The 26,581-nt window shown below is 45.4% G+C and overlaps 1 protein-coding gene across 6 annotated transcripts in view; it reads right to left on the bottom strand.

Moving 5' to 3' along the window:
* The window catches only part of LOC141059940 (G-protein coupled receptor 143-like), a 106,214-nt gene that overhangs the window by 78,000 nt on the left and 1,633 nt on the right, over positions 1-26,581 (bottom strand). For all 6 annotated transcript variants that reach the window (XM_073556164.1, XM_073556165.1, XM_073556163.1 and 3 more), the window contains exons 2-3: positions 25,235-25,326; positions 695-789 (exon numbers count right to left, since the gene is read on the bottom strand). In XM_073556164.1, the coding sequence (XP_073412265.1) occupies positions 695-789; positions 25,235-25,326 (187 nt within the window). The remainder of the gene's footprint in view (positions 1-694; positions 790-25,234; positions 25,327-26,581) is intronic.

Here is a 26,581-nt window from a genome sequence, read left to right as displayed (position 1 = left end):
AGGTGTAAATCAATTGTAGTGATTTCAAGGGACCCCCTGGAATGGCACACTGAGTATAACCTACACAAAGCTACAATAAAAATATGTAGAAGTATAATACAAAGATACTTAAGCGCTTCAACTAGGGATACCCAGGTATCTACGACTATGGTACCTTTAACCTGAGGCGAGTCTCCTCTCAGGCATATAGACTGCATAGCCTGCAGCCAGTCCAATCTGGGGAGGTTCCCTTTAACCTCTCATGTGCTTTTCTGCCCCTGTAAGGAGGAGGAGGACGACGACGACGACCTCCATGGTGCTCTCAGGAGGGACACCGTGGAAAATATGTTCCAGCCTCCGTGGCTGTTAAGACAGCTGCAGCACATTTAGGGATTGTCTATTTGATGGACAATCCCTGCATGTGTTGCGGCTGTCGAACAGCTGTGAGACATGCAGCCGCGTGGACTCGAGACTCGAACATATTATTCAAACAAGTCAAAGTCACTTTCTTAGCAGCAAAGCATGCTCTGATAACACCTTATCTGAGCATGTTCACTCATCACTAATTGTAATGCTTTCAATTACGGTCTCATCTTTTTCACATGTTGGACGATGTCATCTAAGGTTATTATTTCTTAGAAAAAGTGACTGTCTCACAATGATTTCTCTGATTTCACAATTCTTACCACTTTGTAGAATAGCTTTTCTCCATTACCTTTCTGATGGGTTTGGCTTGAAGAGTTGATCAATCTCCAAAGAGTAACAGAGAAACGCCCAGAAGAGCATGGAGCAGAAATAATGAATCCATGTCTGCGGGTTCAAGTGCAATTGAAAAATGTTATAGTTAGAAGGCAAGAAACATGGACAGCAGAATAAGCACTGCAGAGGTGGAAGACCGTTCTGAATCCGCTATCTGGATGGGTAATGTGGCTTCTTTCGATTTAAATACAGAACCCCAGAAAACTCCCATTGCATACAATGCCCCGAGCCATGTCACCGTATGTCAAATATTTTGTTGTTCTATTTAGCAGATTTTTTTTTTTTTTAAAAACTCTTTATTAAAGAGTTCCACAACATAGTATAACAAATGTATGACATTGCAGTATAAGGTCAAAATAATACGAGTTATAATCATTCACAGTGACATATCTTATTATTGAAAGTGTGATGTAATAGTTAACAAATAAAACAATATTCTACACGATACACCTTACCAATCATTGCACCTCCTAACAAGTTCGGTTTAGGAGCTGTCTGCTCATACAAGGTCAGATTATAATAGACACATTTAAATCTACAGAATCATAGCTTCCATGGTCCAGAAGTGATATACATCAGGGATTATGATGCGAGATCGAGGAAACCATAGCATTAGGAGCTAAATGTGTCAAGGGTGAATTATACCACTTTTCCCAAATCTTACCAGACTTCTGGGGACATCCTCTGTTCTGATCTATTTAGCAGATTTAATTCCTTTGATGCTAGGACTTCACGGCGACATGCAGTGTGACATGCAAATCTCAGTGTTGCATTAAGGCCCTGCTTCTAATCCTGTCCCACAACGTCACACTGCAACCTGCGACCTCCCGCAGGTCACAAAGGTTTCCAAATATGTTAGATTTTCTATCGCTGGACGCAAATTACTCACTATGGGCTTCAATTCAAGTACCGTAATCCAAATCATGCATATTGTCCTATGTAACTATGTACAATTGGTGGAGAAAGGTTGAACTTGATGGACAAAGGTCCTTTTGGACCCATGTAACTAGATCTGCACAAATAAACATCGCAGAAATGTTGCAAAAATGTTTATTCCCACGAGACTTGTTTCATAGTAAAGGCTGGTTCAGACAAGAGTAAAATACAGACCGCACACTGACCAATGTAATTCAATTGAGCTAGACAGTTTTTTTTTTTTTTTCCTTCATTTTTTACACAAGGACAGTGAAAAAAAAAAATAAATATGGCTCCTATATGGAACATATGCATTACAGTCACATTTTATAGGTACACTACGAAAACTAACCTAGGAAACTGGATTTGATCATGTACATTTTGACATTTTTATGTATAAAATGGATGGCATACAGATGTAAAAATATAGACACATGGATGGGAATAAGATGTTAAAACAAATCTTTTTGAGTAGGGAAGAAAAAAAAAAAAAAAAATACAAAACATGCCATGTACTGCATCCAATTTTTACATTGCAGTTCTGTAACACAGGAAACTGTAAATTATGGTATTAACTGCTGAAAAAAAAAAAAAAAAAAGTACACCGGACGTGAGAAAAAGTAAAATTCCACTTTTTCTGTATTAAACTCTGAATGATGTTTTTATATTCTTCTGTGAATGAGTACTTACAGGCAGCCACTTGCCGATCAGATACCCCATACCACTGAGGCTTCATTCAGATGTTTCACATACTGTATGTTTTCTATGTTTGGTTTTGTCAGATAGAACATGTACCCATTATTCTCTATGGGGCACCTCTCATGGCTCTATTTTTGTGAATCATGTGTCTGTGCAAAAATCATGCCTATTTTTTTTTTATTTCTCAATTACCGTCACGGATGAAAATCATATACAACACATGGATGATATCAGTGGCAGTACAAGTGCTGTCCATGGTTAACAATGCAAAGGATAAGAGAAGCTTTGTAATTAAATTTGTCCAAATGTGAAACTCATTTAACAACACTGATGGAAAGAAAAAAAAAAAAAAAACCCACTTGCATAGCCCCAGAAAAGCAGAGAATATTGGAACACATGGTGGAATTTATAAAAAATTAAGCCAACACGTATTCCTTTAAAAACCAGACGTGTCCACCAGGATCAGGTTGGTTTTATACCAACGCGAGGGGCCCCAGATAATATTAGGAGAGCGTTAAATATTTAACAACTAACCTACAACGAAAGAGACTTCTACTGCTTGCATTAGATATTGAGAAGGCTTTCGATTCAGTGTACTGAACATATCTTTTTACGGTTCTATCGGAATTCGGATTCTCCCCTAAACTTATAAAGTGCCTCCAATTGTTTTACGATAGCACTAGTGCTTATTTAAAACTCCCGTCAACACATTCCACTCCAATTAACCCCTTAACGACCGCCGATAATCCTTAATTACCGCCGTTAAAAGGCGATGTGCACACGTTGCGGATTCCGCTGCGGTTTTTTCCGCGCGGAAACGCAGGTAAAACCGCAGGTAAAGTGACCTGCGGTTTTGCTGCGTTTTGGCCTGCGGTTTCACACCTCTACTATGTTAAAGGTGTGAAACCGCAGCAGAATCTGCAGAAATAATTGACATGCTGCGGAAAAAAAACCGCAGCAAAACCGCGCGGAAAAAACCGCAGCGTGAGCACAGCGGATTTGAAAACCCATAGGCTAACATGGTAAAGTACCATGTCTGCGGAACTGCTGCGGTTCCGCAGGGCCAAAACCGCAGAGTGTGCACATAGCCTAAGGGTACTTAAACCACAGCGCCATTAATTCACAGCGCTGTGGAGAAAGTGAATAGCGCCCCCCAGTGTCGGATTTTCTCCGGGGTCTCGGCTGCCGGGGGTAGCCGAGACCCCAGAGAACATGAATCAGTCGGTTTTTACCGACCCCACTTTTGCGATCGCCGTTATTAACCCTATAACGGCGACCGCCAAAAAAAAAATAAGCCGCGATTATACATTTAATTTCTCTTTCCTCTGATGTGATCGCACATCAGAGGAGAGAGAAAGAGGGTCCCCGATCCCCCCCGGTACCTCTCCGTGGTCCTCTGTCCCCTCCCGGTGGTCCCGTGTCCTGCCGACGTCCTCCGGTGGGCGCCGCCATCTTGGATCCGGGGAAAATGGCGGGCACATGCGCTGTCAGATTCCATTCATTCATTTTGATCACGATGATAAACTATCATTGTGATCAAAATAAACAAAATAGTACATAACCCCCCCGTTTATCACCCCCTTAGTTAGGCCAACATAACAAAATAAAGAAAATATATATTTTTTTTCAGTTTTCCATTAGGGTTAGAATTAGGGTTAGGACGAACTAGGGTTAGAATTAGGGTTGGGATTAAGGTTAGGGGTGTGTTGGGGTCAGGGTTGGAGCAAGAATTGAGGAGTTTCCACTATTTATCAACCTTGAGGGTCTATAAAAAAAAAAAACAAAAAAAAAAAACCACACTTGTGGAGATAAAGACTTTTTATTTTCACGGCTCTGCGTTTATAAACTTCTGTGAAGCGCTTGGGGGTTCAAAGTGCTCACCACACATCTAGATAAGTTCCTTAGGGGGTCCAATTTCCAAAATGGGGTCACTTGTGGGAGGTTTCCACTGTTTAGGCCCATCAGGGGCTCTGCAAAGGCAACATGACGCCCGCAGACCATTCCATCAAAGTCTGCATTCCAAAATGGCACTCCTTCCCTTCCGAGCTCTCCTATGCGCCCAAACAGTGGTTCCCCCCCACATATGGGGTATCGGCGTACTCAGGACAAATCGCACAACAACTATGGGGGTATGATTTCTCCTGTTACCCTTGTAAAAATAGTTTGGGGGCGAAAAGATCATTTTTGTGGAAAAAAATGGATTTCTTATTTTCACGGCTCTACGTTATAAACTTCGGTGAAGCACTTGAAGGTTCAAAGTGCTCACTGTAATGTATAATAATTAGATCTGTCTCTTTAAGCAAGCCAGACTTATGGGACTTGGGGGGTGGAGACAAGAGGGATGAGAAGGGAAGTTTCAGTTTCACTTCTGTGTAGCATGGGAATGCAACTGTTATGCTGTGTGCTGGAGGACGAAGAATAAAACATATCTAAAGTTTAATACCTAGAATTCTTCATAACGTGTGGATATTACAACTGGCGACGAGGATGGGATATAATCACCTACTGCTGTGAGTACGGAATATATTTTACCGCTTCACACGCCAGCACCACTGAGAGACTATCATGGCTGACTACTTGCACACATTCCCACAATTTGATATGACTGATGTTATTAATCTCTCCCATAACTGGAGAAAATGGCTAAACAGATTTGAGAATTTCCTAGAAGCCATGGACATAAAGGAGGAGAAAAGAAAGAGAGCTTTGCTCCTGCATTGTGCAGGCACAGGAGTCTATGACATATACAGTACGTTACCTGCAGCAGAAACAGACACATACAGCAACTGCACTAAAGCTCTCACTGGCTACTTCAACCCCAAACAGAACATCAGATATGAAAGATATAAATTCAGGATTGCCAAGCAGCTTCCAGAAGAGTCCATAGACACTTATGTCACACGACTGAAAGAGTTAGCACATGGATGTGCCTTTACAGATGTAGATGATGAAATCCTAACTCAAATAATTGTCACCTGCTCGTCTAATAACCTAAGGCGTAAGGCTCTGCAGCAGGATATCTCTCTACATGATTTGCTCAAAATGGCCCGTGCTATAGAAATAGCAGATCATCAGGCTACCGTAATGGAGAATGGGGATAAATTACATGTGCATAATCTCAAACAGAAAAATTTACCAGACAAACAAGCCCAGAAACAGAAGAAATGTTATAGATGTGGACAGGATTTCCCTCACCACCAGAACAAATGTCCAGCTATGGGACAAACCTGCAGTAAATGTGGAAAAGGGAATCATTTTGCAGCTGTTTGCAAATCAGCGCACTACAAGCCTCCGCTGCCTATGACAAAATCTGCAGATGTAAAAGTGATAAATCAGGACACAGAAGAAATGTCTGCGACTGAGAACTATGTGTTCACTACCTCTGTCACTGGTTCAGTACACTCTCAATCTGCAACACTGACATTACCTTTACAATAGATACAGGAGCTTCAGTGGATATCATAGATGGCACTACATATGAACAATTGAAAACAAGGCCAGTCTTACAACAAGTGCAGAGTCAGACTAAAATTTTTCCTTATGGATCTAAAACACCTCTAGCTATAATGGGACAATTTGATGCTGAAATTAGATATAAAGAAAACAGGCAGAAAACCACTTTCCACACATTACAAGGATCGGGAGGCTGTCTTCTCAGCTATCACACTGCCTTGGAGCTAGGGCTCATCCAGATTATTCATACCATAACTGACCCTGCGGATATGGATGTACAAACTATGGTGAACAGCTTTCCCTCCCTATTTAGTGGTTTGGGAAAACTAAAGGACTCTCAAGTACACCTTCATGTGGATGACAATGTTCGTCCAGTAGCCCAGCCTCACAGGCGTATTCCATTTCACCTGAGACAGAAGGTAGAAAAGGAACTCCAATTGCTCATGGATGAGGACGTTATTGAAACTGTTACTGGTCCCACTCCGTGGGTCTCTCCACTTGTGGTAGTTCCAAAACCAAAGACTCCTGATCAAGTGAGACTGTGTGTTGACATGCGCCTGCCCAACACCGCTATCCAGAGGGAAAGACATATCTCACCTACGATTGATGACATTATTCATTTATTAAATGGAGCCACCGTCTTCTCAAAGCTCGACCTCAATAAGGGATATCATCAATTAGAACGGAGTCCAGAGTCCCGATACTTGACCACATTTTCCACCCATGTGGGCCTCAGAAGATACAAAAGATTGACTTTTGGAGTCTGCTCAGCAGCAGAAATTTTTCAGGATGCAATAAGGAGTGTCATTCAACACATTCCAAATGCCTTTAATTACAGTGATGACATATTGGTTTTTGGTAAAACTCAAGCTGAGCATAATCGTGCTCTATATGCTATCTTCGAATGTCTGCTTTCTGCTGGAATCACTTTAAACAAAGAGAAGTGCGAGTTTGACAAGGGTTCATTAGAATTCTATGGTCACATCTTCTCGGCAGAAGGAGTACAACCAGACCCCAAGAAAGTGGAAGCTATCAGAACAGCCTCAATTCCACAGGATGCCAGTGAAGTGCGTTCTTTCCTTGGAATGGCAAATTACTGTGCTAGATATATTCCGAATTTTTCAACAATCAGCAATCCACTACGGGAACTTACAAAACAAAGTTGTATATTTCAATGGTCTCAAGACGGTCAGGCCTCTTTTGAAACAATTAAAAATGAACTCTGCTCGACAACCACTATGGCTTATTTTGATCCAGCCCTTCGAACTGAACTGATTGTGGACGCCAGTCCCGTAGGACTGGGTGCTATTCTAGCGCAGTACAAGGATAACAATCAAAATCCTCACATCATTTCTTATGCAAGTAAGAGTTTAACAAACACTGAAAGAAAATATTCTCAACCTGAAAAAGAAAGCTTGGCAGTTGTCTGGGGATGTGAACACTTTCACTTATTTCTCTATGGAGCTCCCTTCACCATTGTCACAGATCATCAAGCACTTCTTACAATTTTTGGAAATCCCAGAGCCAAAATGCCTGCACGAATTGAACGATGGGGCCTACGTCTACAGGACTACAACTATAAAATTGTTCACAAACATGGAAAATACAGCAATCCGGCTGATTATCTTTCAAGACATCCTACTAATGATGATATACCTGTGCATTCCTCCATTGAAGAATACCTACGTTTTGTTACAGATCATGCCGTGCCAAAAGCACTTTCTCTTGATCAATTTATAAATGAAACAACAAAAGACAAGACACTCTGTGCCCTAATACAAATCATCCAAAATCGAAGGTGGCATGAAATTCAAAAGGAAAAATTTCCTGATTCTGAGATTGATCTGAAAGAGTTAAAACTATTCTCAAACGTACGTGAGGAATTATCAGTCACTGAAGAACACCTCATTCTTCGAGGTACCAAACTAGTTGTACCTAAGACTTTGCGTAACTTAGTCATACAGATAGCACATGAAGGTCATTTAGGAATTGTTGGCACAAAGAAGTTACTCAGAGAAAAAGTGTGGTTCCCAAATATGGATCACTTGGTGGAAGAAAAGATTAGACGCTGTTCTACTTGTCAATTAATCACTCCATCATCAAACTTAGAGCCATTACAAATGTCTCCGTTACCCACTGCTGTCTGGGAGGAAGTGGCAGTCGATATATATGGACCATTGCCAAATGGCCAATACATTCTCGTAACAATTGATGAATATTCTCGATACCCTGTCATTTCATTTATCTCTTCAACATCTGCTAATAATGTTATACCAGAGCTGGACGACATTTTCTCGGCATATGGTATTCCAAGAGTGGTTAAAACAGACAATGGACCTCCATTCAATGGACATGTGTTTACACAATTTTCTGAATACTTGGGATTCAATCACAGGAAAATCACACCTTGCTGGCCGCAAGCCAATGGAATTGTGGAACGTTTTATGCGCACTCTGGGGAAACGTATCAAGGCAGCGAGTCTGGAGCACATCCCACTGAAACAGTCATTATACAAATTCATGCGTAATTACCGCAATACGCCACACTCCACTACTAATGCTGCTCCAGTTCATTTAATGTTCAGCAGAACCCTGCGTATACGTATACCCTGATGTGACCAGCCATCCCCGACCGAGTGACTCCTCAGTGAGATCCACAGATTTCTCCAACAAACAAGCCATGAAACGTTATGCAGACAGAAGGCGAAGGACACAGTCAAGTGCCATCGAAAGAGGGGATGTCGTGGTGGTACGTCAAAGACCAACCAACAAGACCTCACCTGTATATGGTCCTGCAAAATATTATGTTACTAAAAGGAAAGGCAGCATGATCACAGCTGAACGAGATGGACACTCCATAACGCAAAATTCTTCATATTTTAAAGTCATACCGCAGAATGATGACAATGAACTCTCTTTGGTGGAAGATTTGATATCCGATGGTGGAGCGGACCAACAAGAGGTAGCTGGTCCATCAATAATGAACCCTCTCAATGAGCCCAGACGTTATCCTACACGAGAGAGAAGAGCTCCATCGAGGCTTATTGAAGAAGTGTAACTACAGTTTTGTTTGTTTTGTTTTTTTTTTTTGTTTGTTTCTCTGGTTTTGGAATTGAACAAATAAGACAAAACGGACATATGATTTTTTTGGACGTTTTCATGTTGTTGCATTTATCAGTAATATGGGTTATTTATAGAAAAAAAAAAAAAAAAGGGGATGATGTAATGTATAATAATTAGATCTGTCTCTTTAAGCAAGCCAGACTTATGGGACTTGGGGGGTGGAGACAAGAGGGATGAGAAGGGAAGTTTCAGTTTCACTTCTGGGTAGCATGGGAATGCAACTGTTATGCTGTGTGCTGGAGGACGAAGAATAAAACATATCTAAAGTTTAATACCTTGAATTCTTCATAACGTGTGGATATTACACTCACCACACATCTAGATAAGTTCCTTGGGGGGGGGGGTCTAGTTTCCAAAATGGGGTCACTTGTTGGAGGTTTCCACTGTTAAGGCACATTAAGGGCTCTCCGAACGCAACATGGCATCCGATCTCAATTCCAGCCAATTCTGCGTTGAAAAAGTCAAACGGTGCTCTATCCCTTGCGAGCTCTGCCGTGTGCTGAAAAGTGGTTTATCCCCACATATGGGGTATCGGCGTATTCAGGAGAAATTTTACAACAAATTGTGTGGTTGATTTTCTCTTTTAACACTTGTGAAAATAAAAAAAATTGGTTCTGAAGTAAATTTTTTGCAAAAAAAAGTTAAGTTAATTTTTTCCTTACACATTGCTTTAGCTCCTGTGAAGCACTTAAAGGGTTAATAAACTTCTTGAATGTGGTTTTGAGCACCTTGAGGGGGTCTAGTTTTTAGAATGGTGCCACTTTTGGGTATTTTCTGTCATGTACACCCCTCAAAATGACTAAGTATGATGTGGTCCCAAAAAAAAAAAAAAAAAAAAAAAAAAAAAAAATTATATATGGTTCTGTAAATTTTGTTGTAAAAATGAGAAGTCGCTGGTCATCTTTTAACCCTTATAACTTCCTAACAAAAAAAAATTTTGCTTCCACAATTGTGGTGATGTAAAGTAGACATGTGGGAAATGTTATTTATTAAGAAATTTGTGTGACACATCTCTCTGATTTAAGGGCATAAAAATTGAAAGTTTTAAAATTGCAAAATTTTTGCCATATTTCCGGTTTTTTTCATAAATAAACAAGACTTATCAAAGAAATTTTACCACTAACATGAAGTACAATATGTCACGAGAAACCAGTCTCAGAATCAGCGGGATCCATTAAAGCATTCCAGAGTTATAACCTCATAAAGGGACAGTGGTCAGAATTGTAAAAATTGGCCTGGTCATTAAGCTGCAAACTGGCTCTGTCGCTAAGGGGTTAATATTCAGAGTGCTACCAGGCAGGGCTGTCTATCTCCGGCTCTTTTTGCACTTGGAAAATGGAACCCATTGCGGAAACAATAAGGAGAGATCAGAATATCCTGCGCCCTGAGAATATGGGAGACCAATATAAACTCAGCCTCTTTGCGGATGATCTTCTGCTAATATTAGTAAGTTCCCACACTACACTCCCTCACTTGTTTTCCCTCCTTTACGAATTTGAGAAGATCTCAGGGTTAAAAATTAACATTGATAAATCCGAAGCATTGTTTGTAAATTTTCCTAAGATAGAGCACTAACTAATGGCATCCCATTTTGGGTTTATACACAAAGAACATTATCTAACATATCTGGGAATCAACTTAACAGCCAACAGGTCAACTCTGTTTAGGTGGAATTTCACTCCACTGATCCAAAACTTCCAGAGGGACCTGGATAGATGGGCTTCCTCAAAGTTATCCTGGCTCAGCAGAATACATGAATTAAAAATGGTATCACTGCCTCGCTTCTTATATCTATTTAGGTCCCTCCCAATTATGGTACCAGCCAGAACGTTCACTCATTTACACTCTATGATGTCCAAGTTTCTTTGGCTAGGAGAACAACCCAGAATTGCTCAAAAACTTATGTTCCATCACAGAAAAGAAGGGGGTTTATCCCTCCCTAATTTTACACGTTATTACAAGTCGGCACGGATTGCTCAATTAATAAGTACGTGTTCATATCCCAATAGTCGAGATGGGTTATTCTGAAATCATTTCTCTCTAAACCATTCTCTTTATTAGGCCGACTTCCACGGGGGTTAATGAATGTGGCTCCTTTTACAGTCCACTCGTTGCTTCTTTGGAGGAAAGTCCGGTTTAAATATAACTTACAATCTAGCCTCTCTCACCTGACAGCTATATTACAAAACACCATGTTCCCGCCAGGCCTTGAGTCACAAATTTTTTCTTGGTCGAAGCTGAAAGGTATTCGTATACTTAAACATTTGTGTTCCCCATTTAATATCTTACTTGACAGACAGGAACTTGTTACAAGAATTTGAACCTCCAGTTAGGGAGGTAATGCGATTAAACCAGATCTTCCACTTTGCAAAGCATATCCTCCCGAGCGATACTACTCTCAGGACATCAAGTTTTGAAAATAAATGTCTAAATGACCCTTTGGGTAGGGGAACGACCTCATTGATCTATGCTATAATTCTCCACAAAATGATAAAAAAACTGAAGTATATGTTACTGGATCACCCCCAGGGCAGGTGTGGGAATCACCTCGGTACTAGGCCGGTGTCTCAAAGGGATGTGTCGCTGTGGCGGTGACTCGGTCTGTGGCCCTGGGCGTCCATGTAAAATAGGTGGAATGAAGCTGAATAAAGTTTATAGGTAGATAATTCGTGACACCACCTGTGGTACTCAGCAATGAAGGTGTTAAGCCAACCCTGCGGTGCAGATCCTCTGGGACAGATGGTATAAGGCAGCAAAGATGGAATAGCTCTCCACAGGCAGAGCTGTGGTCCCAGGGCAGTAGTAGTAGGTGTTGAGGGAGATGGTGTAGTGTTAGGCACAGGGACGTAGCAGTGCTGAGTAGGTTGGCGCAGGAAGAAGGCAATGACACAGCTGAGTGCAGTTCCAATGCTTTTACTCATGTTTCTGGTACAGACAGGTGCCCACTTCAGTGCCGCAGCCTCCAGGTCTGGGACTCAGCCAACTCCAAGGCAGAAGGAATTAACCCTTCCAGCACTCCCTTGCGTGTGCCTGTTCTGAATGTCTCCTTTCTAGCACTAATCTGAAGTACTTGTAGTTCTGAATTACACTCAAGTTCCTCCTTCTTGATGTTACTTATAACTCCACTCGTATAACGGCCAGCTGTATCCTGCTTCGGGGACTCCATACAATCATGTCCCAGCTCACACACGTTGCTGCCGTGTAGGTAGGTGAGCCGACTGACGTCTCTCTCGACTTTCACTGTGGCTGCCCTAGGCCCACCACCACAGAGCTTCAACCGTCCGAGTCTGTCCGTGTTGTGGTACTCCATGCTCTCTCTGTCTGCAGCTTCTCCCGTCAGGGCCACCCCCCTGACAGTCTCTGCTGTCAGTCCCTTCCAGAGCTTCTTCTTTGTCCACCTCTCCCTTTAGTCTTCTCTCCTGAGCTCCTCTCCTGGACTGACCAACTCTGTCTTCCTTTTATCCCCTTCCTTGGGAATTCCCTCTAGAGTCCTTGTAACCCCGCCCCCCATGACAGTGCAGTTTTGTAGCCCTAAGCTGATGTTCAGTCCTTTCCTCACAGCTCGCTACTCAAATCTTGTGGCCAAACTGCAGTACTACACCTTCCTACACTTCTCCAGTCCTTGGTCTCCCCTGTTATGAATGAGTCACCGAAGGAGGAAAAAACAAAAATACAAGCCAAGTCCAGAAAACCGGAGAGGTTGGCAGCTATCGTATTGCAGACCCCTGATCCTATTCACACAACCAACAGTAGCCGCGGGGGGTTCCTACGGTGCCCTAGACCCCCCGTTCACAGCCGGAGAACTAAATAAGCCCAAAGAAAGAAAGGGGAAATCCAAAACTGCCCCAGAGCAGACCCCAAAGCAATAGACAGCCCCCAACATGTACTGTCGGTGAAAAGCAGATGAAAACACAAACACAGACAGAAAGACAGGTTGAGCAAACAATGGGGCCCAACTAACTAAATAGGAAAGGACAGAAAAAATGCTGGCTGCAATCCGCAAAAATTCTGCCAAAATAATGTCCAACACGTCTGATAGAAAAAAGGCCCCAAAGTCACTAGACTTCAAAATCACTACATCAGCACTCAGGTATATTCTGAAGACTGAGCCAAAGATCCACTTGACCAGAGACAAAAATGGAGCTCAGCCTGTACCAACAAGGGCAGACAGAACACAAACACTAAGTAAACAGACACAATCTCATGGAAAAACAAGAGAGCAAATACTTAGCTTTCAGAAGACAGGTACTGAACTGGTTTGCAAGAGCTCAGAGCAGAAAGGATCACCAGCACCCCTGTAGGGCGTCGGCTGCCTTATATCCACTCAGTGATTCCGGGTGTCCAATCAGGCTCCACCTGTTCAGATGACAGGTTCCTCCCAACCCAATCAATTTCACTACCTCTCCTCACCAGCAGAGGGAGTTCATCAGACATCAACGGTGAAGGGGAAAATGAACTCACAACACTCCCCCTAGTGGCAAAAACCCTGTACTACAACAACCTTCTCCCCTGTCTAGCTGTCTCCCACCTTCATTTACAGCAGTTCATGTCCAGCACAGTGTACATTAACCCTTCCTCTGCAGACAGGTCCATATGTTAGCCCACTTCCCCTACACTCCCCCTTCCTTTGACCACTGTCGCCCTCGACAATCTCATTCCCCTTTTTTCCGTTCTGAAACTTCCCCACCTTATTTTGTCGGACCGGTTGTTGAGCCAGGCCCGCGCTACGCGGGGGCTGAACGAAACTGGGAGCAACCATGCTTTGAGTAGCTTACGGCTACCCACTGGCGCGTACGCCACTATGACAATTCCGTCTGGTTGGGCTAAGACCACCCAGATTCCTCTACGGGTGCGTACTTCCCACTTATCTCCCGTCCTGTGACATTTTGCAAATTTGGAGCGCAATGACTGAGGCCCTAACCTACCAGGTAATCGTCAGCGTCCTCCCTTTCCTTTTGGGGTGTTCGTGGTATTCGGGCTTGACCTATGGATCGCTGTCTGTTAGAATTCCGCCTGTCTCTTTGTCCTGTCAAATTTAAATAGTCATGGTCGGCGTTTTTCCTCTGTACCTTTAGTACCCGGGACCTGTTGAACATTCTCATTTTTAGATGCAAATAACATTTCAAATCAGCTATTATATACTATACATAGTTTTCAACTATACTATGTTTTAATACTACCGCCTTTAACTTTTCCTTTACTTCAGCATTTTCAAATAAGACAACTTTTTTTTTTTTTTTTACAAAACATGAACATTGGTGCTCCCCCTTCCTATAAGGAGAGCACTGCCCCTCCCTTGCATCCCTGCCTCATCAGGAGTGGGCATATTTTCCCGCTTTGAGGACGTCAAACTGTCCCAAGGCAACAGCGCACGGCAGTCCCGGTAGTCCATTTTGAAGGATACTCCGGGCCACCTCCTGGCGGGCGATGTTTCGCCAATCAGTTGGGGGCTCATACCCCTCGGGGTATGCGCTGACCGCCACCTCATAGAAGCCGCGGGGGCAGTACTCCTTGTAACAGAAGACCAGGTCTCCCTCCCACACAGCCCGCCCGTGCTTAACAGAAGCCACATTGAGATAGACTTTGTGGCCGGTTGCGAGGTCCCGAATAAACTCGTAACCTTTTACGGTGTTGGTGTGCATGAGCCGGCCATATGATCGAGGGGTAGACGTGGCTGCCTCCCCCTTCTCGTGCAGCAGCACCCACACTTCCCGCTCTTTGGCCTTCTTCTGCTCAATGACCTCCGCAACCCAGGCGGAGGGTCCGGTGTAGGCCGCAGAGCCCAGCGAGCGGGCCGCGGCCGGCAGCCGCAGCAGGGGTAGAGACGGCCGTAGCCGTCAGCAGGCAGGCCACGGCCGACACCACAAGTCAAGCCGGAGCTGCTGCGGTGTAGGCCGCAGCCAAAGATGGAGCAGCGGCGGCCACGGCTGTCAGCAAGGAGGCTGCGGAGGCCGGCGGCCCGGCATCCGCGGCAAACTGGAGTGGGACCGTGGCAGTGGCAGGCCAAGATGGGTAGGCCGCCGCCAGGGTGTGGAGCGTGGCAGGAGTCGCCGCGGGATGGGATGGCGAGGGGTCGTGGTCAGGAACGGTGGTCGGCCCCGTCAGGGCCACAAAATCATCCAGAGCCGAGGTTGCGGGAGGGCAGGAGGCCGAGCGGGGAGGCCAGGAGCCGATGGTGGGGCCTGGCTTGTGCACGAGGTGGGGGAGTGGGAGCTGCCTGCGGTGACGCCAGCTGAGCCGGGGGGACGCTCACCTTCCCCGGCGCCGCGGCTCCCGACAGACCATCCCGCAGCTCCTCCAGCAACAGACGATCTTCACCCCGCCGTCTGGCAATGCCAGCCTCCAGGCCCGGTGGTTCTGCGGGGAGACTCCATGGCGGTTCTTCCAGCGGCCGTTTCAGCAGGGTCCGGGGTCGCTCCTCCTCCTTGATAGGCATCCGGGGTACCGACAGTGGCTCCCAGGGGCAGCTCTCCCGAAGGGACTCGATCTCCTGACGCCACTTCCATTCCAGGCATCTGAGGCCACGGCAGCTGCAGTGTCGCATTTCGTCCGATGTCCAGAAGCTTAATGGCGCCAAGCAGCCGCACCCAGCCTCTTCACCCGGGCCACTCCCATTCTCGGGTGGGGCGTTGGTCGGCCTCTCCACCCATCTTCCAGGGTCCAGCATGAGGAGGCTGCTGTCTCCAGATGTAAGCTGCTCCCCCCAGGGGCGGGTGCAACATAGTCCCAGATTGTCCAATGTAGCTGCAAACTCCTGTGCTTCTTTCTGGCACTGGAGTGCCACAGTCTTTCTGTCAAGTCCTTTTCCGCTCCGGATCCGCCTGATGAAAACCGACAATCCTGGTCACAGTCCAATTTTGTAATCCACAGGGAAATTCTTCAACCCGTTCAGCTTGGGTCCTTTGGATCTTCGGTGCAGGCTTACCACAGAAGATGGAGTATTGGCGGCGATGATCCTGCTGACTACGCCAAATGTAGGTAGGTGAGCCGACTGGGAAGTGGTCCTATTACCGCCGCGAACAGACGGAGACAGAGACTGTAGTGCGACCAACAGGTCCTCTTTATTGGCCGTCCTCTCGACGACCCGCAGCACCACACAGCAGCTGCTCGACTCCGCACATAGGCCTTCACTTCCTTCCTTTCCTGTTTGACGTCTCTTGCGGCTATTTCAGTGTGGCTGCCCTAAGCCCACCACCACAGCGCTTCATCCGTCTGAGTCTGTCCATCTTGTGGTACCCCAGGCTCTCTCTGTCTGGGGTATCTCCCGTCAGGACCACCCTCTGACCGTCTCTGTTGCCAGTCCCTTCCGGAGCTTCTTCTTTGTCCACCTCTCCCTTTAGTCTTCTCCTCTCCTGGATTGACCGCTTCTAGAACTGTCTTCCTTTTATCCCCCTCCTTGGGAATTACCCCTAGAGTCCTTGTAACCCTGCCCCTCATAACTGTGCAGTTTCGTAGCCCTAAGCTGATGTTCAGTCCTTTCCTCACAGCTCTCTACTCCCATCTTGTGGCCAAACTGCAGTAATACACTTCTCCTGTCCTAGGTCTCCCCCTAGTGGCAAGAACCCTGTACTACAACAACCTTCTCCCCTGTCTAGCTGTCTCCCACCTTCATTTACAGCAGTTCATGTCCAGCACAGTGTACATTAACCCTTCCTCTGCAGACAGGTCCGTATTTCAGCCCACTTCCCCTAAAGCTGCATCTTCGAATCTTAGGTGGGAATAAAGTGGTCACAACTTCTATTCCTCCGGTTTCTGCTGTAGGATCATTAGTATCACACACCGCCTCGGATACCAGCGCCCACCCTTGGCGCATTAAACTTAGGAAAGGGCTCTGTACTATCCCTAATTCCCAGTCTCTCTTCTCCTCACGTTCCGCTCTTATCCTTATGAACAACTGATCCTTCTTTCCTTCTCTTTCCTTGCTAGCAGCTCGAGCTCACAGGAGGCTGATGCAAAACGTCCTTTCCCCTCCTTCCCCCGTAGGGGAGTCTGACATAACTTCCTGTCAGCTTTCCCCTCTAGTGTTTCTAAGCTCCACCCACCACCCTTCATGATCCAAAGCAGCTGCCATAAAGGGTGCTCTGTGGTCTAAGGTGTCTGTGCTGGATGTAGTGCTGGAGTCTGGTCAGGTGTTACCATCTTACCTGGGGAGTGGGATACTACACCTCAGGAGGAGGTGCAGTACCTCTGTAGCGACTGAACCCTCAGGGGCGCCACATTACAATGGGAGGAGGATCTGGGGTTTTAACAGTCAATTGATGAATGGTATCGTAGCTGTGACACCCTATCGAAAGGTAGTCACCAGACTTCTCTTGTGGAGACCTCCTTAAAACTATTGCACAGAGTCAATTATGTACCGGAAAAAATTCATAGCATTTTTCCTAATGTCTCGGGAGACTGTTTTAGGGGCTGTGGATTATCTAGTGACATGAAACATATTTGGTGGTCTTCTACGGTGGTTTCTGGACTTTGGGAGAAGGTGAAGCGTCTGATAGCACAGATGCATGGTGGACCAGTTGTACTGGAACCTTCTAGCCTTTTACTGGGAACCAGACCTTCCCGGCATCCAAAAAGCTTTCAGAAGCTGGTAAACTATTTATGTATGGCCACTAAAATCCATATTGTGGCAAAGTGGAAGTCGCCCTCACTTTCAGTATCTATGGTGAAAGAAGATGAAAGACATTATGTTATATGAAAGAATAGAAGAAACTAGAACCGACACATGGGATTCTTTCAGGGTTTGGCATCCCTGGATGGAGCTTCACTCAGATACTCGACTGGATGACGCACTAAGGCTCTCTCTGTAGCCAACTGAGAACTGGTCATGGCCTGGGACGGGATTCATATATGATCCTACAATAGTGGGTTGCATAACCGCTTTAAACGCCCTGGATTGGTTATTGATGATACCATTATAGATTATTGGATATCGTATAATTAAATCCTATGTGCCTTTGCCTACCCCTGTCTATGTCCTGTCTTCCCTTATATTATTTGAAGTTTACTGAATGTATGTTAAATTGTTAGTTTACACTCCCTTGCATAGGAGTTCATAACTTGGACTTGGTTTAATAAGTTTCTAAATAAAAATTTACTGAAACTAAAACAGACGCGGCCAATACTCGAGTCAAGAGTATTGTGCACATCACTGCTGCAACCAATCACTGAGCTCTGCTGATGTAGATGGCACTAGCCACGTAGCTCAGTGATTGGCTGCAGTGCTGACTCGTGCACTGTAGTTGTAACGGCACTGCTGCAGCTAGTAAACAATCAGACACTGGACCCAGCGAGGGCGAGTACCAGCTGCGTTTGTCATTATAGAGGCATAGAAGCATTTCGGGAAATACCACCATGGTTACTCACCGGTAGCCGGTTTTTCCGGAACCCATGACAGCACACCTGAGAGAGGGATCCGCCCCGCCAGGACAGAAACCTACCAAGATATAAGGGGAGGCACCTCTCCCCCGCTTCAGTTGGTTACAGAGCATTGAGAGGACTTCCCGGTTAGTTACATGTTAATCCAACACCACATCACACAAATGCACCCTACTAAACGTGCACACCCATAAAGTGAAAAAAAGGGGGGGGGGGAAATATACGGGTGCCGTCATGGGTTCTGGAAAAACTGGCTACCGGTAAGTAACCATGGTGGTTTTCCCTTCACCCATGACAGCACACCTGAGGGATTTTTGGAGACTTCAAAACACCTTAGGGAGGGACCACCGCTTGCAGCACTCTTCTACCAAAGGTTAAGTCAGCAGAGGAGGATAGATTTAATCTATAGTGCTTAAAGAAGGTTTAGGGTGAGGCCCAGTTAGCAGCCTTACAAATTTGTTCAATCGATACCTCTGCCTTCTCAGCCCAGAAGGTCGCCACAGCTCTGGTGGAATAAGCTTTGATGCCGTCAGGAATCGGACCACCACTAGCTGTGTAGGCTACACTAATGGCCTCCCTAATCCATCTGGCAATAGTCCCTTTTGAAACCCCATAGCCCTTCCTGGCACCCTGAAATGCTACGAACAAGGACTGGGACCTCCTCCACTGGTTAGTGACAGATATGTATGCTAGCAGGGCTCTCTTAACATCCAGACAATGGAATTTTTCCTCCCCTGAATTCTTTGGATTATCACAGAAGGATGGGAGGATAATCTCCTGACCCCAATGAAAATCTGATGCTACCTTAGGCAGATAAGCGGGGTCTGTTCTTAATATCACCCTATCCTGGAAAAACTTGTGTATAGGGTGGGATTACTGAGAGAGCCTGCAAGTCGCTTACTCTACGGGCCGAAGTGAGGGCCACTAAAATGATCGTCTTTAGAGTCAGGTACTTTATGGGTAGTTGATGTAAAGGCTCGTATGGTTCTTTTGTAAGGGCCTCTAGTACCAGGTTTAGATCCCACGGGGCTATTCTGGGTATTGGGATAGGCCTAGACCTATGGGAGGATTTGATAAACCTGGCTACCCATCTATTTGCTGCCAAGTTGCAATTATAGAGTGCTCCCAGTGCAGATACCTGTACTTTAAGAGTGTTTACCGCTAACCCCAGCTGTAATCCTGATTGTAAAAACTCCACGATGGCATTAATTGGGGGTTCTTGTCCTAACGGCTTACCTAGGAACTGCAGGAATTTATTCCATGTTTTGCCGTAGATATTGGTCGTCACTGGTTTTCTACTCTTTAGCAGGGTGGCTACCAACCCGGGAGAGAACCCTCCATCTCTTAAAAGCGACCTTTCATATTCCACACCATCAGATGGAATCCTTTGACTTGAGCGTGGAATATTGGGCCCTGAGCTAGTAGGTCCAGAATTTCTGGCAGAACCCATGGATCGGAGAGGGACATCCTTCGCAGCAGAGCAAACCAGGGCCTTTTTGGCCAAAATGGGGCTATTAGGATCGCCCTGGCTTGATCGTTCCTGATCTTCTTGACCACCGTTGGGATCAGAGCCACTGGGGGGGGGGGGGAGGAACGCATAGGCTAGCCTGAAGTCCCACGGAATCTGCAATGAGTCCACTGCCCATGGTTTTTCTCTTGGATTTAGTGAGCAAAACCTCTCTGTTTGTCTGTTGTGCTTGTTGGCAAAGAGGTCTATCACCGGTTTCCCCCAAAGCAGTGTTATCTTTTGAAAAATGGACCGATTTAGAACCCACTCCCCTTGCTTCAGAGTATTGCGGCTCAGGAAGTCGGCCTCTAGGTTTTCTGCCCCTTTTATATGCAAGGCTGTTAAGGAGTGTAGGTGTTGTTCCGTTCTGCCCACAATGTCGTTCGCTGCCTTCATTAGGGAGTGTGATCTTGTCCCCCCTTGGTGGTTGATGTCGGACAACAAAGTAACGGTGGCGTACATGAAGCGGACATTGCGACCCCCGAGTAGGGGAATGAGGCGGCCTAGGCCTGTTTCACACTTCCGTTTTTGTGTCCGCCAAACGGATCCGTTTCCGTTTTTTTGACGGAAACTGATGCAAACGGATCCGTTTTTTTAAAAACGGATCCGTTTTTTTGACGGATCCGCGGTAACCGTAATGGAAGTCTATGGGACAAAAAAAACGGATCCTGCAAAAAATGGCGGATCCGTTTTTTTACGGAAAACAACGGATTTTGACGGATTTGAAAAAACGGAAGTGTGAAACAGGCCTTAGGGCTTAGTTTACTGCCCACAGTTCTCTCAGATTGGACAATACCCCCATTTCTTGAGGCCTCCAGGAACCATGGGCTACATGACCCCTTAGATGTGCCCCCCACCCGAGGAGCTTGCATCTGTTAGTATTACATCGGTCGCCTGTCTGTCCCAAGGCATTCCCAAAGCCAAGTTTGTACTGTCCAGACACCAGTTGAGAGTCCCTGGTTTCTAAGGAAAGCTCCAGTCTTCCTTCTAAACGCCCTCTCAGCGATCTTTGTGCTGATAGTATCTGCCTCTGGAGCTGACGGGTGTGAAATTGACCCCACCTGACCGCCGGAATACAGGCAGTCAGTGTACCTAGTAGAGACATCGCCTCCCTCAAAGTCATAAAAGGTTTGTCTCGGGCAGCCAAAGCCAATTTCTGTACCTTCTCTATTTTGGTATCCGGAAGCAGACATGCTTGCTGTTCCGAATCCAGGATAAATCCCAGGAAGGCCTGTTTTCTTAGGGGCTGTAGTTTTGATTTCTTGAAATTTATTATCCACCCTAATTCCTGTAGGGTGTCGGTCACACGGCTCAGCTGTGCAGTGGTCTTCTGAGCTGCCCACGTCCAAGTAGGGTGTATGACTGTATCGTGTCTGTATTCGGAGGAAGGCTGTTACCTCTGCTATGATCTTGGTAAAAACCCTCGGGGCTATAGATATGCCAAATGGAAGAGCTCTGAATTGGAAGTGCTTGAGTATAGAGAGCTACAGTACTCAAATATTTTTGGTAACCTGGATGGATAGGGATGTGGTAATATGCATCCTTTAAATCGACTAGGGCCATAAAACAATCTTGATGTAGCAGCTTTAAGGCCGTAGTCACCGATTCCATTTTGAAGGTTTGATTTCTTATCCACCGATTGAGACCTCTGGAGATTTATGATCGTCCTGAATGATTGATCCGTTTTTTTTTTTTTGTTTTTTTTATCAGGAAAAGGGGGGAATAGAATCCCCTTCCTTCCTGTGTGTTTGGGACCTCGCAAAGGACCTGCTTTTCTATCAGGCTCAGGATCTCTGTTTCCAAAGCAGACTGTTCTTCGATTGTGTTCCTGATAGGGGTTATGACAAACACAGCTTTTGGCTCGCGAACAAAGGGGATTCTTAGGCCTTCTTTTAAAATGCCTAGGATCCAGGTATTGGAAGAGACCTTTTCCCAGGCCTGGGAAAAGAGTGCCAACCTCCCCCCTACCGGAATGCTGGCGTCATTGTGGAGATTTCTTTGAAGTGGAGGTGCCTCCACCAAACATAAATCCCGACTCCTTCTTCCTTTTATCTTCCCATCTCCTTCTATCGGCCGGAGGACGACCCCTATTGAATCTTCCTCTCCGAAAGGGCTGTCTCCTCTGGTCTGTCGGGAACCTGGGGAAGCCTTTCTTCCTATCGCTCGCCTTTTCCAGGATATCATCTAAGTTCTTCCCGAATAACAATCGACCATCACAGGGAAGACAGCACAGTTTGGCATTTGATTGCAGATCACCTGGACAGCCTTTAAGCCATAAAGTACGTCTGGCGGCATTTGACAACCCTGCCGCCCTAGCTGTCAACCTCAGAGTCCGCCGCGGTGTCTGCTAAAAAAAAGCTGCTGCCCCATGCAGGAGGTACCGTACATATCTGCCAATATCTTTTCCCGTGGGACTTTTGACGCTAGCCTCTCCTCTAACTGCTGCAGCCAAATCATCAGGGATCGAGCTGTGCAGATGCCTGCTATCGCCGGCTTTAATCCTCCCGCTGTTGCTTCCCATGCATGCCTTAAATAAGAATCAGCTTTTTTGTCTAGCGGGTCCCTGAGAACCCGAGTCTTCCAGAGGCAGGGCTGATTTTTTGGAGACTCTAGATACTGCTGCGTCAATTTTTGGGACTTTCTCCCATACTTCCGCATCTTTGTGCTCAAAGGGGTATCGCCTCTTAAAGGGGTATCGCCTCTTAGAGGCGGAGGGAAGAGCCCCTGATCTCTCGGGTTTCCTCCACTCTCTCTCAATAAGCGCTTGGATCTTTTCATTTACTGGAAAGGTCCGCTTTTTCCTCTCTTGAAGTCCCCCAAACATAACGTCCTCTAGGAATTTAGCCGCTTTCTCTTCCTGTAGGCCCATTGCTGTCATAATGGCCTTTAGGAGAGCATCCGTGTCTTCAACAGGAAAACATGGCTTACCCCCCGTGTCACTGTCTGAGGAGTCTGAGGAGGATGGCTGTTTGGACTGAGAGGAGGCCGAAGAGGAGTTTGAGGGAACTCTAGGGGGATTCTTTTTACCCTTTCTCCCTTTCTTCAGCAATGTCTTAATTGAACCCTCCATTTCTGACCTAAGGGCCGATATAAGATTAGCTGCGAATCTAGGCGCTTCTTCTGCCATGGATCGCTGAATGCAACTGGCACAGAGGTCTTTCTGCCAGTCTCTTGCTAGGGGAGTTTTACATATGGCACACAGTCTCTATTATTCCTCTTACTTCCCGCTTTTTTAGGCTTTTCCTATGGGGCAAACATACATCAGGGAACCCATATTAATAGAACACTAACATTCACGAAGATTACTCACCACCCATAATCAATGGTACCGGACTCGGAGGCTACGACGGAGCATGCGACCTGTGCTCTTTGGACCTTGAGGAGTCCCCCGACCTGCGGCTGGGGTGACTACTGCTTGAATGGCTTCCATGTTTTCTGCTAGAGGGTTGTGAGGGAGGCAGGGACAATGAACGCTCCTGTTCTGACTCCATCTTGCACGCCCGTTCTGCAGCTGCTTCCTCCTTTTAAATGATGTGTCTCCGTCCTGGTGGGTGTCTCCTCCTCCCTCCCCCCCGCGACCGTTGGCCGACCACTTCAGAAAGCCAGCGTCGCAGTCGTCGCCATGACACAGTCGCCCTTTGCTGACGTCAGCCGGCGCACCCATGCTCCTCTGCGCTGCTGAGGTCAGTGGCCGGAAGGCGCCCGCGGCTCTCCCATGCTAACCGCTACGGGGATCGAGGTTGCGGGCCTGCGCGAGGGGAGGGCGGCGCAGCGGGTTCTCCAGGAGCCACCGGGATCTCCGCCTGCGCCCACATGAACCCGGAGCCCGAGGGGTCACCGGGGACTGTGCCTCCAGCACCCGACGGCCGGCGCTACAGGTGAGACACCTGTTCTTCCCATGCCGGGATGGGCCTGGGCTCTTTTTCTTTCCTTTCTGTTCTTCTATCTTCTCTTTTTTTTTTTTTCTCCTTTTTGCCATGATAGGCACCGTCACAGTGGGATTCCCTCCAGGACAGGAACCCAACTGAAGCGGGGGAGAGGTGCCGCCCCTTATATCTCAGTAGGTTCCTGTCCTGGCGGGGCGGATCCCTCTCTCAGGTGTGCTGTCATGGGTGAAGGGAAAAAAACAACTTCAGCCTTTACAGAATTGAAGGGATTACTTTGTTTTGTCAAGTACTTAAAGGTATCAGATATGGCAATAATTAAATGATTACAGAAAATAGGAAACAGTGTGATATTAGGTACACTTTTGCATAATATAAATCACAAAGGTAAAGTATTTACGCTACACAGGAAAAACTTCACCAGGAATAGTACACATCGTCCATGAGAAGCAGAACGGCGAAGACAGAGAAATTCCTGGGATATCCACACTGTGGCATTAAAGGTGTCCCCTTTCTGTCCACAGAATAACAGGCTTCTGTCTTAGCTGCAGTCTTCCCCAGCTTATGTATTGTTTAGAAACAAATGCTTGCATAACCAAGTGTTAAACAAACTAAAAAATTCTATTTGTCCAATATAATATCTTTCTTCTGAGTGGCCAGCGCTTCAGATGTCAATCTACACCAAACAAATACATCACCGGATATGACATGCCCAAAAACTCTCCTGGTACCAGATATTCCACATAAACATGACATTTCTCAACCATTAACAGCGAAATTATGCAGCAATTATAAACATATACTTTAGCACTGAAGAGCTATGCGGTAATATAAACATACACCGTTGTCATTAAACAGTCATAAAGAACTCAGTGGTATTGGATGAATAATATAAACATGCATGTTCTCATTGAAGCTATGTGCCTATTAGCGTTTTTAAACGCTCAGGAAACTGATCCCCTTTCCAAAAAACGCACGTTTTATTTCCGCGCGTTTCTTGCACAAAAGACGTGCGTTTTTTAAGCTTTTTTTTCCCCCCACACGTTTTCTGGGAATATTGGAAAAGGCTAAAAATGCTCAGCAATGCGGAAATTAATGAGCATGCTGCGTTTTTAGCCGCTAAGCGATTCCTGAGCTTTTAAAAACGCATGCATTGGCACAAAAAGCCAAAAACACATGAAATTTAATGAGAAGCTTCTTTTAAGCGTTTCTGCAGCGTCTGAGCCGGCACAAACGCTGCGGAAACGCTTAAAAAAAACGCAACGTGGGCACACAGCCTAAATATTGATGGTTACGCAGTCTCCAGGTGTTAGGAAAATTACAGAAAATACAAGGCTAATATGAGCTGAACTTTTACTGTCTAATATCTTAAAGGGGTCTTTAAAGACAGGCTATCAATATGAATTCCTGATGGTCATTAACATCTTAGCACTACATACTTCTATACATGAACATCTCAGGTGCTGATCTCCAAGTGTATAAATAATCGTGTGGGTTATCGGAATATCTTATCAGTGGCAAAAACCTTAGAAATGACTTACAGAGATGAAAACACAGGAGATGCGAGCGATCCAAGACTGACTGGACAAGAAGTCGGGAGCGATCAGCCACACTATAGAGTTCAGGAGTAACCCTAAAAAACAAGTAGAAATCTGAATGAAAATACTAGTACTACTTAACCCTTTAGGGGGTTGTAAAGGATGAAAGGAAAGAAAAAACTTTTATGAATAAAACGCATCTATTAGTCCTACATGATCATGAATCCTCAAAAACAGACAGTACACAGATGCCATCTATGCATGGTTATTCTTCTTGCTGACTAACAGCAGGTGCAGGCGACAAGTGCTATCCGTTGTTTTGAAGGATAGGACTCGTCCCCATGCCCAATTTTTTCTTCAGACACAGCCTGTCCAAGGAAAAAAAAAAAAAGTTGAAGTATGCCGAAGTTAGATCGGATATTGGGATCACACTAGGCCATGTAAGTTATTGAGTCCATGGTAAACATCAGACTCGGAAGGCAAGGGCTGATACAAGTCTATGGGTCTGTAAAAAAAAACACATACAGTGCATGGATGGCAGCAGTGCACAGTCTGTATTTAACATTGCAAACAGCTGTAGACAATTTTTTTTCTCATTTAAATGCACATATTTTGGGTTAAAATAATTATTTTTGCAATTGTGCTTCATTAAACATTTTGTACGGTTTTATTTTATTAGGTTCTTTGTTTCCCTGCACATTTAATTTTGATGTTGTCTGTGGTCATAAATGAGCCAAGAAAAGAAAAGCTCAGAAAAACAGTTACAATCTCCCTTTCGTACCATTTGCTGACTGATTCCCAGTTAAAGCTCCGCTACTGCGTTTTTTTTTGTTTTGTTTTTTAAAATTATTTATTGCAGCTGTGCAGTGGCACAACTAATCTAAGTTCCTTTTCCGGATGCGTTAATTTGACACGAGTATTTTTTAGATTTTTTTCACATCTTTATTTTTGAATAGCGAAAAAGGAGGGTGATTTTAACTTTTTCAACTTTATTTTACTGTATTATTTAGTCCCCTTAGGGCACTTGATTTTGCGATTGTCTGATAGTTTGTATTAGGCCTGTGTCACACTTGCGAGAAACTTGCACAAGTCTCACGTCTCAATACCCGGCACTGCCGCCGGCACTCAGGACCGGAGTGTGCGGCTGCATGTATTTCTATGCAGCTGAGCGCTCTGGTCCAAGTGCTGGCGGCAGTGCATGGTATTGAGACGCAAGACTCGTGTGAGTTTCTCAAAAGTGTGACCCCGGGATAATACAGAGCAATTATACACAGCAATATAACCGTACTGCTGCATACATAAAAAAAAAAAAAAAAAATAATCAGTGTCTCGCTTGAAGTCCAGGCCATG

This window comes from Dendrobates tinctorius, unplaced genomic scaffold, assembly GCF_039654945.1.
Source record: "Dendrobates tinctorius isolate UK_male_01 unplaced genomic scaffold, ASM3965494v1 ptg000231l, whole genome shotgun sequence".
Classification (NCBI taxonomy): domain Eukaryota; kingdom Metazoa; phylum Chordata; class Amphibia; order Anura; family Dendrobatidae; genus Dendrobates; species Dendrobates tinctorius.
The sequence above is the reverse complement of the archived record's forward strand: the minus strand, read 5'-3'. Positions and strand labels throughout refer to the sequence as shown.